Source organism: Cetorhinus maximus, chromosome 2, assembly GCF_964194155.1.
Source record: "Cetorhinus maximus chromosome 2, sCetMax3.hap1.1, whole genome shotgun sequence".
Lineage (NCBI taxonomy): Eukaryota > Metazoa > Chordata > Chondrichthyes > Lamniformes > Cetorhinidae > Cetorhinus > Cetorhinus maximus.
This window is the reverse complement of record NC_135880.1, coordinates 61,873,034-61,886,152: the sequence shown is the minus strand read 5'-3', so window position 1 is coordinate 61,886,152 and position 13,119 is coordinate 61,873,034. Positions and strand designations below refer to the sequence as shown.

At 47.7% G+C, this 13,119-nt stretch overlaps 1 protein-coding gene across 6 annotated transcripts in view; it reads left to right on the top strand.

Annotated features, from left to right (window-relative positions):
• kiaa0825 (KIAA0825 ortholog) overlaps positions 1 to 13,119 on the top strand; it is a 594,535-nt gene that overhangs the window by 224,636 nt on the left and 356,780 nt on the right. For all 6 annotated transcript variants that reach the window (XM_078565259.1, XM_078565275.1, XM_078565269.1 and 3 more), the window contains one exon: positions 1,102 to 1,241. In XM_078565259.1, coding sequence (XP_078421385.1) covers positions 1,102 to 1,241 — 140 coding nt within the window. The remainder of the gene's footprint in view (positions 1 to 1,101; positions 1,242 to 13,119) is intronic.

The following is a 13,119-nucleotide window of genomic DNA, read 5'->3' as shown; positions in this document are numbered from 1 at the left end:
TGAAATAGGGCAGGTATGATTGCATATGAAATTATGGAGGAGAAATCAAGACTTTACACTCATACTTTAAAGGCAGAATTCATGATTAAGTGCTAAGTGGGAAGCACTCGTACATTTTGTGTATTACTTTACCAAATACTATTTAAATATAAAACAAAAACATAAAATGCTGGAAAAACTCAGCATGTCTAGCAGCATCAGTGGAGAAAGAAACAAAGTTAACGTTTCGAAGGGTCATTGAGACTCAAAATGTTAACTCTGTTTCTCTCTCCACAAATGCTGCTGGACCTGCTGAGTTTTTCCAGCATTTTCTGTTTTTGTTTCAGACTTCTGGCATCCACAGTATTTTGCTTTTATTATTTAAATATCGTTTTATTTAAATTGAAATGTTCAGCATCAAATAGGGTAGACTTTGTTATTGGAAGATTAAACAGAAGATATATAAATTTAACAAAAATAGTGAAATCCTTTCAGTTTGGATTTATTGGTGTGAGGCATAAATTATATTTGCTTGAAGAATATCGAGCAAGGTTAATTACACAATTGTAACGCTTCAACTGTAGTCTCTTTATAACACTTTTGTCTCCTACTGTTTATCTCATTCAGTCTCTCACACATCCATTGGTACAGATTTTTTTTACATCATATCTGTTCATACTCTACAATAGCCTTCCTTTTGACTCTAAGTCAGCTCTGTGCACAATTTAAATTCTCATTGAATCTGTGACGTAATTTAACTAAACTTCAATCATTTAAGCATCTTATCAGTAGCTGCCAACAACTTTAAAAGGAATTGGTAACAGGCCTACATTTATTCTTTTGATGTTGGTTAGTTATTCTTTTTATTTCACTAAGTGTATCCATGATCTGTCTTATAGGCTTAGTGATACACATATTGTCTTGGCATTTTAGTTGTGAATTATTTGAGGTGTTCCTAAGATTTGACATTTTCTTCAAATGCAATAAGCCATGACATAATATTCTTTTAGAATATATTCAAGAACTATTGGGAAGAAATGTCATCTATTTTCAGTATTATATTTTAGGCTACTCATTCCCTTAAACACATGAAGTATAATCTTTGTTTGGTGTGTGTTTCAGCCCTTCATCATCTGATAAAGTTGCAGTCGACCAGCACCTTATGTTGTTATTGTCACAACCCAACTGCAACTGGAACTTATTACTGCAAATGCTAATGCTTCAGGACTGTCTGGTACCTCGAATCCTGCTGAATAACACATGTAAGTATGAGGTTTTGTAAATGGTTGCTATTAAATGTCAGCTAAAAAAAAACTTTCTGCGTAAGATAAGGCATAACAAGGCCTATGCAGAAGTATACTCAAGAATTGGGACTGGAGAAGATTGAGAGTTCATGGGATAGATCTCTGAGAAAATGGGCAGAATTTTTTTCCACTTTAGTCCCTTCCATATGGCAGGATCATTAGCAGGTCAGCAACCTGTTGAACTCTTCAACAGGCTTTGCCGAGGCTCTTTAACTGATAAATGTCATGATCATCCTATCTCTAGGAATCCCATGCAAACAGGGAGGGCATATGGGGTGACACGCTGGATCTGTCAAAGGGAGGATTTCTAATGAAAGGGATCCTGGCATGAGTTGGAATGGGTCAACTGGACATGGATTTTTGAGGCTTCAGCAATGAGCGGAATAGAAAGGAGACTTGGGAAGGCTCTAACTCTGAACTGGAGATCCTGTTGTGGGATCTGAGGGACTGCAGTGAGCTGATCTTTCCCAAAGATGGGAGGAAGAGGCCAGCCAGTCCAACCAAACAGATGTGGATGGAAGTGACCAAGGAAGTCAACAGACGTGTGATCTCTCCAATTTGGAGCCAGTGCACCAAGAGGATCCAGGACTTCTGGAGGGTGGGAAAGATGAGTAGCATTGCAATTTCTAGCGCTGAGCCCCACACTCTGACTTTTCCCAGCATTCTCCTGCATAGCATCCTAAGAGCAACACACCTTTAAGCTCCACTTATTCCTCTCTCTTCAGACACCTCATCCCCATCAGACCAGCCAATACTCATTTCGCCCTCACCCCATGGCTCTCTTGTATCTATACCTCATAATTACCCTCCACCAATGTTGTTTTATCCTTATCCACACCATCCATTACTAACACTCAAAACTCTGCTGTGTCTTCTTGCAGGAGAAGATAACACATAACATTAATGAGAGGCAGCGATATGGGGGTGCTGGGGGTTGGTTGGCCCATCAGTGTCAGTCATCTTGATGGTCACTAGGAAGGAGGCCTTGGTCCAGAAGGCCGCAGACGTTAGCAATGACCTACCATGTAAGCCTGACCTTCCTGAGACACTGGTGCTCATACATGTTAAGAGAACTGATCCTCTGTTTTGTTTGACTCTGTGTTGAGAGTCTTGGAGCTGGACATCTTTCCATTCCCTCTGCCCTGTGGAGCCGCATGTGGCTGAGGAAAAGGCAGCTGAAGCCGTTAGTGTTGGTGTTGCTGCACTGCTTGCCCTTCATCAGAGGTGCAAGGCAGAGCTGCATAAGCTGCTCCTTTGCCGTGTTGAAGGCTGGCAGCAAGGAACTGCAGCTAAAGTGAGTGGGGTGCAAGGCAGCTTGAAATAGGCCTTCTGCCCCCATTGGAGAGGGAGCCTGCCTCCCGGAGCTGCCAACCAGTCAAATGGCAGGCAACTCTCTTTCCCCAGCAGTGGCACAAGGAGCGGTGGCGACTGCTGGGACTGCAAGCAGTTCCCTGAAGAAGTAGAGCCTTAGAGCCCTGCCAAAGGCAAGTCCAGGATCTCACCAGGGCCACACTCACAGGTCCTGGCAAGAAGCCTTTGGAGGCTGGGATTGATAGAGTGGGCGAGAGCGGAAATGCGGAGGTTGGTTAACCTTGTAGAGGGTGTCCTATGGGCACAAGGTGCTCAAACAGGAGGCACATCCGCTGGTGTGTGGCCATGATGTGAGGTAAAATCCCAGCGGCCGTGGGCAGAGGCCCTTAAGCAGCCATTAATTGGTCACTTAAGGGTCTCATCCACCTACCCACTCATCCACCTACCCACCCGACCCACTTATCCACCCTACCCACTTACCCACCGCACCCATTTACCCATTCAATCATTCATCCACTTATCCATTCACTAGCATTCAAAGACTGGATATTTAAACTTACCATACAGCAGCTGGTGCCATAAAAAGTGGTCATGTCCTGTCTTCCCCAACTCTACTCCACTTTGACAGAGTTTCTGGAAAAGCTGGTGGAAGGTCCTGGAGGAAATGTAGAGCAGCGTCGAGTTGGGGGAGTTTTCTAGCAGAGCAGCAATCCGACGATGATTGCCACTCCTCAGAAGATCTAAGCCATTCTGCTTTTCTTTTGAGAAAAGGCTGCTGCAGTAAAAAGGTGTTGTAAAATCACATGATAAAAGGCATTGGGAAATCAGATTTTAGTAGATATAATTAATTTTACAAAATTAAAAATTAAACACATTTTTTCAAACTTAAAATTTAAACAATTTTTTAGAAAGTACAATAATTTTGAGCACAAATAATTTTAATAAGTAATATTTAAAAAGTCTGATAAATCATGCGAAAAGGTCATATATCTTACATTTCAACAAGATTCATCAGACTTTTAAATAATTTAATATTAATAAATCAGTGCATTTTAACTTTTAAAATAGTGTGGGCCTCCTTGTTAAGCATTTGAGAATTGAAAGAAGGCCCCTTATGCCTGGAAATACAGATGTAACATTTTAAAGTGTAATTAATTAGGAATTAGTGGGCAATTAGCCCAAATTCGCACCGGTTCCATACTTGCTGTTTGAAATAGTGAACCCGTGAGAATACAGTTGGTTGGCCTACTGCAACTTTCAGATTAGTGGAAAATCTGTTGAACTACTTTTTTAATTGACATGACTGTCAAGTGTACTTATTGTGCACCTACTGTGAAAATTCCCTGGTAGAAGACTACAGAGAGAAACCTTACCAAGTACCAAGTGCACTTCAGCCTGGAAGTTATGTAGCCTCTCCAACACCTAGTAGTGGCAAATGCAAAATCCAGCCCAGTGTCTTCTTGCTTCAGGGCACAGTGCAATTGTGCATCAGTTTACTGTGCTATGGTGAAACTTCATATGATCAGTTAAGAAGAACAAGTATCACAACCAACAGTAAATTAAAAAACAAATTGTTTACTTGGAGATTAAAGTGGAAGTGTAATGGTGGAGCAATAGTTCAAATCGTATGTACCCTGTACTTTGTTTGAAATAAATAGCAAATGAATTGCTTTGACATTCAGCCATTGACGACATAATACTAGTGCTTATCTATTTCAAGGGAATGGTTACTGAAGACTAGGATTAAGCAAAGAAGTTCCTCTGCAGAGTGTTCAATAATATTGGTGTCAACAGAATTGTTGCTATTTACTGTGCGTTTAGTGAAGGATGATGGTATGATATTTTTGCTAATCCGCATCATCTATGTGCTAACACTCAGTGCAAATTTATTTTAAAAAAAGTCTAAAATCAGTATTATAGAAACATAGGACAGAATCATCCCAGATTTGCACAAAGTGCAGGAGCGGGCGAGAGAAAGGACGTTTTACCCGCCAGCTGCAATGGCGGCTTTTCGCACTGTATCGTCCCATTCCCGGTGCGTTCCGCCTCATTAATAATGCATTCCCGGGAAATACGCTGGGTTGCTGATGGAGCAGCCACTGATTCACTTGTTCCACCTTCACCTCAGGCCTTCAGTAATATATTTTAAGTGTGCCACTGCAAAGAGCTAGCACTCTCTAAGGGATCGGAAGCTGCTGCAAAGTCCGGCTGCCAAAGGGAGGAAACATGCTGCCCCCAAATTTAGCAACGCCTCCCTTGTACAGCTACTGGATGCTATGAAGTCCTCTACCCCTGCTCGGGGTGAAGACCAGCAAGCAAGGTCACCAATCCAGCATGGAAGACGGTGGCAGCGGTGGTCAGCGCCAGTGGCCTGCAAAAGAGGGCAGCCACCCAGTGTCTGAAGAAGAGTTATACGACTGTTTTTCTCACTCCATAGATGCTGTCAGACCTGCTGAGATTTTCCAGCATTTTCTGTTTTTATTTTGGTCATACCTCAGTTGCTGAAGCTGCAAAAGCAAGCTTGGGAACATCAGTAAGGGATGTCCGCTGGGTGGCGGAGGGGTGGGCTGGATGATTCCCCAGGAGTTGGCGCAACGTACATCGGTGGATGTCCAGCTTGTGGCCAATGCCACCCAAGACTTAGGACGGTCATGCTCAGCCCCGGTGTCATACTGGGACTCGAGGTGGTGCAGGTGCATGGTGGTCTTCTGTCTGAGCGCACCCCTGTTCGGACAGAATTCCACATTGGCCCCAAGCCCCGAACCCTCCCCCAGGAGCCGGTGCCCAAAGCGAAGGGGTGCCATCAGGGACCTGTTAACCTTAACTAGACACTCTGCGGCAGCGTACAGAAGCCGGATCCGGGCAATGAAATGCACCCCGAACTTGAATGCTCGCTGAGTCCCTAATAAATATTTGTGATCCATCCTGTCAAATTCCTTCTCCTGGTCAAGAGATAAGAAGGTGCTCGACAGACCAGTCCTCTGGGAGAACTGGATGATGTCCTGGACCAGATGGATATTATCAAAAATAGTGTGGCCTGGAACCGTGTAGGACTGGTCAGGGTGAATCATGTGGTCCAGCACGGTGCCAAGGCAAGAAGATATTGCCCTGGCAAAAATCTTGTAATCTGTGCTGAGGGGAGAGACCAGGCGCTAGTTCTTAAGTTGGTGGAGATCCCCCTTCTTAGGCAGCAGGACAATGACTGCCCTACGCCATGAAAGGAGGATCTCCCCAGTAACGATACTGTCCTCCAGGACCCTTGCGTTGTCATTCCCCAGGAAGTCCCAGAATTCCCTGAGGAACTCCATGGTCAGCCCGTCCAGCCCCGGGGACTTGCCCCTGGAGAGGCTGTCGAGGGCACCGGTCAGCTCCCCCAGACTTATAGGGGAGTCAAGCTTTCTGGCACCCTCCGGGCTGATCTGCGGTAGGTCCTCCCACAAAACTCAGCAAGCATCCTCGCTGGACCGATCCGGAGAGAACAGGGCAGTGTAGTAGGTTTTGACAATGGCCCTGATGCCCTCCGGATCCAAGACGAGGGATCCGTCATCGGCCAGCAGTGCTGACAGACCTGGTGCCTTTTTTCCAGCAAGTAAAAGGGGGAGCCATGGTCCAAGTCCTCACGTACGCACCATGGGACCCGACGAGTTGCAGGTCCTACAGCATTCCTTTCTTCTCTTCATACACCAGCTGCAGGGCCAGGTCCGCATCGGGCTGACAGAGACGCGCCTCCAGGTCGAGCACCTCCATAACCCTGGATTTCTGCCTCTTTGTCGACCCCCTCATGTACACCTGACGGAAGACACGGATGTGAGCCTTGCCCATGTCCCACCATAGCCTCAAGGGGAAACCTCCCTACTTCCTTCTCCAGACGGCCCAGAAACGATGGAACAAGTTCAGGAACCGCTCTTCCTCCAGCAGGAGGTTATTAATGTGCTAGTACGCGGACTCTGTCCGAGCACAGAACGGAACGAGTTCCGCCCACACCAGATGGTGGGCCGTGCACAGCACCTGCTGCCAACGGAACGCAGGACACGAACGCCTTGGAAACATAAAGGTAGTCAAGTCTGGACGCTCCGACTCCAGGTGACCCGAAAGTGAAAATGCTGGAGTCAGGATGGAGATGTTGCCAGACGTCCACCAAGTAGAAGGACCCGACCAGGTCCCTCAACTTACTCACACGTAGTGTGCAGTGCTGGACACCGTGATGGTCCCGGGCCTCGGGTGCAGTTGAAATCCCTCCTGAGGATGATGCACTTGCCCACGTTGATGGAGCTGAGATGAGTGGACACTTCCTCAAAGAAGCTCGCATGCTGCTGCGTACACATTCACAAAGTGAAGCACCATGTCCTCTAGGCGCTCAGTAAGGTGCAGCAACCGGCCTGGCACCAGCACCTTGACCCCCAAGATCTCCGGCTAAAAATGTGAGGCCAGCAAGATAGCCACCCCACCAGAATTGGAGGCTAGGTGACTCATGTAGACCCTAACTCGCCACTCCAGGAGCCATGTAGCTTTGTCTCCCAGAATGGTATGGGTTTCTTGCAGGAAGCACATCGCGTACGTCCCGTCCCTGAGGACTGAGAAGTTCTGGAACCTGTGCTGTGCATCCCTGCTGCCGTTGATGTTGAAGCTAACTATGGTAGTCTTCATTGTCAGAAGTATGTGCTACCATCACCATACCTAGTGTAAAAAGGAGAGGACTATTTTAATCCTTCCTCTCCTTCAGGAGCCCAGCGAGAAACGTGGACCCTCCTCTTAGCATTCTGGTCCAGCCCAGGGGCCTTGAGGGACTCGTGGGTGGACCAGAACACAAGAGGAAAAGAATGCAGCCGGCCGAGGGCCGACTGGACCCTGTCTCAGCGACCGCGATTAGTCGCTAAAAAACCCTGGAGTTCTCGTAAAGGGATGAGGGGAGAATCAGTGAGGGGGGCACCAGGGGATCCACCACCTCACCCGACAACGACTCTAATTTGTCCCCGGTGCTCACCACCGAAACCTAATCCTCCTTCAGGTCGTCGCCTCTAGCTTCCAACCCTTCCCCTGTACTGAGTACGGGGGCTGGTTTGGAGCTGCCAGTCAGCTCCACCCCCACCTTGATCCCACCCCCAGGATCAAGGGCAGAAGGGTCCTCTCTGATCTCCTCTTGGGGATATGGGCCAAAAGTGACAGCGGCTCGGAGCCCCACTCCTCCTCAGGCAGTGGGTCACCCAGCGAGTCCGGAAAAAGCTCCAGACCAGGACGGAGGAACACAGCGCTAAAGGTCAGGAGGGAGCAGGGAGGCCTTCCTCACTACCACCACCCGATGACCCAGTGTGTGGGGCCATGAAGGGACTGCCACAGTCCTCTGGCGGGCCAGATGGCATCTCAGGGGTACAAGGTGGGTCGTGGTGGGGCACCACCAGAAGGGCGAAACCCTCATCGACCCCCGAGGTGCTCTGTTCAGGGGACTGCAGCAAGGGGTCGGGGATTTGGGCTCCCCCCAGAGGACAGATCCAGGACTTAAAGGGGGGAGACACCACCACCTTTTCATTGGGGGAGGAGACACTTCTGACCTCACAAATGGTGAGGTCCTCCCCCTCCGAGGGGTGGCGCCTCTTCCGGGGTAGGCAGGGGGCCTCCGCCGCCTCCACCAGCCCCCCACCGGACGCTCTCCCCTCTGGGGTTTGGGCAGGTCCACCCTCTTTAATAAGACCACCGGCTTGGGGTTGCATGCCTGATCGCTGCTGGACCCGGGAGCCCACGCAGGGACGACGCCAGGCCCAGCACTTGGCACTGAGGCGCCCTTGGGCCCAGGAGCAAGCTTTGCCACGATGCCAGGGCTGAAAGGTGCTTTTTCCCCTGAGCCGTGTTTTTAGTGTTTTTAGGATGTTCGGGGGCCACCTCCGGGTGGCGGGTCCTTCTCTTATGGCATGGATTCTCTCCCCCACCTCGCCGGCAGCCAAGGTGCAATTAGCCGCCAACGTCATCACCCCCGTTGTAGTGGAGCAGTTGGAGTGGTGGTGGGGTGAGGTGTGGCGGTTCCTGCCACGGCTGCCTAGGTGCTGTTGGTGGCCTTGGAGGCGTGGCAGTTCTTCCTAACATGCCCCACTTCCTTGCTGGTGTGGCACCACATGCCATCCGCCGTCCAAAATACCCGGTAGGCAGCCCCCTCAAAAATGACATCAAACCGCCCCTCTGTGCAATGCCCCCGGGCCAGGCGAACGAAGACCTGGCGCCGGAAGGAGTACACATGGTGGAGACTGGGCTCCCTGAGGCCGAGCGGGATCGGCACAACTCCGGACCTGACCTCCCCTAGTTGGTGAAGGCGGGGGAGGAGGAGCTCACCGGGAATAAAGGGTGGGACATTGGCTAACACGAGCTTCTAAAGGATCCACCGCCAGATAGGTCCCACCCCTGGTGAAGTGCACTGCCCGCTCAGACCTCAGGAAGAATACCACCTTTGCATACATGCGTGAGGCCGTGATGATGGCTGACAACACCGGCCAAAGCTTTCACGCACGCTTGTACGCTCATCTCGTGATGGGTGTATCTCTTTATCCTGATTGCCCTGGTCAGGAGGCAGAATGGTGACGGGACCGCAGGAGCAGCGGAGGCCACAGAAGCAGCCAATCCAGCATAGGTCTTCTTGGGGGGCCCCGGCACCGGTGATAGTGCCACCTTCACAGCTGCCCCGGAGGACCCGGCTACCGGTGACCCCGTTGCAGCCATAGGGGCTGAGCCACACCCACCCCAAGCTCTTTCTGGCAAGTCCAGACAGTATGGCCACAGGGGGAGTGTGGGGGGTAGATGACGTAAAGGACGGGGAGAGACAGGAGGGAAAGGGTAAAGGGTGCAGGGGGGGTGGGTGTCACTCAGTGGAGTGGAGTGTGGATGGGGGCTTCGTTGTTCTTCCCATAGAGGGAGGTCGTGTCTTCACCAGGCAACAGGTACTGCCTGGCACACAGGAGTCAGCCCTGCCCCTCTTCACCAGGCAGCACCAGCTACCTGGAGTCAGAGATGAGTGGAGTGAGGAGTGGGTGGCAAGATTTTAGGCAACACACACAGGCCTTCTCCCCAAGTCTCTGCAATGGTCTTCACTCCTTCCCCCACATAGCACACGATCGTCTTCAGCACCCACCGAAGAAAAGTTTCGACACCCATCTCTGATGTTATTTCAAAAAGACCCTGGCTTCCCGTCACACAACACTCTCTCTCTCTCTCATTGGTTTACTATTGTAAATAAACTCCCAAGAATGCCTAAGATAAAAGCAAAATACTGTGGATGCTAAAAATCTGAGAAAAACTCAGCAGCTCTGGCAGCATCTGTGGAGAGAGAAACAGAGTTAACGTTTCAAGTCCGTATGACCCTTCTTCAGAGCTGAAGAGAAGTGGAAATGTGATGAAATTTATACTGTTTAAGGGGGTGGAGCTGGATATAAGGCCTGTGATAGGTGGGGACAAAGGAGGGATTGACAAAGCTGTCATGAACTAAAGGGTAAAGGAAGTTGCAATGGTAGTAGTTAGTGCTAAAAATGGTGCTGATAGTGGCATAAAGGTAAGAAAGCAGAATGTGATCATAGCAGAACAAGGGTAGCATTGTGTGAAAGAACAACATGGGACAAATAACAGATGGCCCTGTAAGGGATGGGTTGGGAGGAGAGGGCAGTGGTGGGGGAAAAAAGGATGGAAAATGGGATAGAAGGAGGGATAAAACCAAGGATAAATGAATAAAAATTAAAATAAAAATAAGTGGATAAAAAATAAAAATGAACGTAGAAAAAGGGGATTAGAAAAAGGGGGTGAGGATGGAGGAGAGAGTTCATGGTCTGAAGTTGTTGAACTCAATGTTAAGTCCAGAGGACTGTAAAGTGCTGAATCAGAAGATGAGGTGCTGTTCCTCCAGTTTGTTTTGGGCTTCACTGGAACATTGCAGCAGGCTAAGGGCGGACATGTGGGCATGAGAGCAGGATGGTGTGTTGAAATGGCAAGCGAGCAGAGCAAGGGTAGCACTGTGTGAAAGAACAACATGGAACAAGTAACAGATGGCCCTGTAGGGGATGGGGTGGGGGGAGGGGGCTCCCAATGCGGTCTCCTTTACTTTAGGGAGACCAAACGCAGATGGGGTGACTGCTTTGCGGAATACCTCCGGCATGTCCGCAAGCATGACCCAGACCTTCCAGTCACTTGCCATTTCAACACACCATCCTGTCTCCTGTTATTCTTCTAAATTCCAGTGGATACAAGCCTAACCTGTCCAGCCTTTCCTCATTAGATAACCTGCCCATTCCTGGCATTAATCTACTAAATCTTCCCTGAATTCTTTCAAGCGCATTTACATCTTTCTTTAAATAAGGAGACCAATACACAGTACTCCAGATGTGGTCTCACCAGTACCTTGTACAACTGAAGCATAACCTCCCTACTTTTGTAATCAATTCTCCTCACAATAAATGATAACATTCTATTAGCTTTCCTAATTACCTGCTCTACCTGCATTCTAATTTTTTGTGATTCATGCACTAGGACACCCAGATCCCTCTGAATCTCAGAGCTCTTCAATCTCTCACCATTTAGATAATAAGCTTCCTTTTTATTCTTCCTGCCAAAGTGAATGATTTTACATTTGCCTATATTATACTCCATTTGCCAAATCTTTGCCCACTCACCTAACCTATCTTTGTCATTTTGTAGCCTCCTTACATCCTCTTCACAATTGACTTTCCTACCTACCTTTGTGTCATCTGCAAAAATTCCTTTGGTCAAGACATTTATATAAATTGTAAAAAGGTGAGGCAATGATCCCTGTGGCACTTCTTTCGTCATATCCTGCCAACCAAAAAAAGACCCATTTATGCCAATTCTCTGCTTCCTGTTTGGTAGCCAATCTCCTATCCATGCCAATATGTTACCATGAGCTTTTATTTTCTGCAATAATCTTTGATGTGGCACTTTATCAAATGCCTTCTGGAAATCTAAGTACAGTATATCCACCGGTTCCCCTTTACCCACAGCACATGTGACTCCTTCAAAGAACTCCAATAAATTGGTTAAACATGATTTCCCTTTTACAAAACCATGTTGACTCTGCCTTTTTCTAAGTGCCCTGTTATAACATCTTTAATAATAGCTTCTAACATTTTCCCTGTGACAGATGTTAAGTTAACTGGCCTGTAGTTTCCTGCTTTCTGTCTCCCTCCCTCACTTTGCTATTTCCCAATCTAATGGAACCTTCCCCGAATCTAGGGAATTTTGGAAAATTAAAACCATTGCATCAACTATCTCACTAGCCATTTATAATCCTGCTGATGAGTTAAAATGATCCACATTTGTGGTAGTTATGAGGTCTGCAGTAAAGTTTTTATTCAATATATCTTCTGCCTTTTGGTTACTCAATGAAATAACAAATCCCAGTAACAGTGTTTGTTACACTTACTCCAAGCCAATTTGTTGGTGCTATTGCCAGAGCTATTGTTGTTTTTCATTCAGGTTTCTGTTACTTGTCAACTTTTTACCTCAGCTCCAATAGTTCCAACATCAAAATATAGACATTAAAAAAGTGAAGCATGATTGGTCTTTAAAAAGAGAAATCCCTCACACCAGATGCCCTAAAACAACAACTTGTATTTCTCTAGCACGTTTAACATAATAAAAAATCCCAAGACGTTTCACAGCAGTGTAATTTGACATCAAGCCACATTAAGAGATATTATGGCACATGACCAAAAGCTTGTCCAAAGAACTAGGTTTTACGGAGGTCTTCAGAAAAGATACGTAGAGAAGTGGAGAGGTTTAGTTTGCGAATTTCAGAGCTTAGGGCCTTGGCTACTAAGGGTGCTAAACTGTGGATGGACACAAGGCTGTTATTGGAGGAGCGGAGATAGCTTGGAGAATTGTAGGGCCACATGAGATTACAGAGAAAGGGAGAAACAAGATCATGGGGGGATTTGAAAATAAGGATGAGAAATTTGAGATCCAGTAGTTGCTCAACCAGGAGCCAATGTGAGTCAAGTGATTCAATCTGTGGGAAGCGATGTGTCACACGAGAGTTGGAGGCTTGGCAGGGCTTCCCATTGTTTCAACAATGCTGACCTAGATCTCATATTGGAGGCCATGAGGGAGCGGTCCTCTTCCAGGAGGGCAGCAGAAGGTGGACCACCAGCGAAACCAGAGAGGCCTGGGTGCAGATTGCTGCTGCAGAACTGAGACTAGAGAACCTTGATTCAGTGCCATAAAAGTTTCAACAATCTCATACATTCTAGCAAGGTGAGTGCAACTTCCAACTCTCTGGGCAGTGTTCAGGGCTTGCACCTTCCAGCAGACACACCACCTGAAGAATCTCCTGAGACACGGAATGGAAATCGTGTTTGACAAACTTTTTAGAGTTTTTTGAGAGTGTAACTAGTAGGGTAAAGGGGAGGCAGTTGATGTAGTAGTCATCTCAGTCCTAAATGGCCTACCACTTATTCTGAGACTATGTCCCCTGGTCCTAGATTCCCCCAGCCAGGGTAAACGTCCTTCCTGCATCTACCCTGTCGAGCTCGGTAAGAAT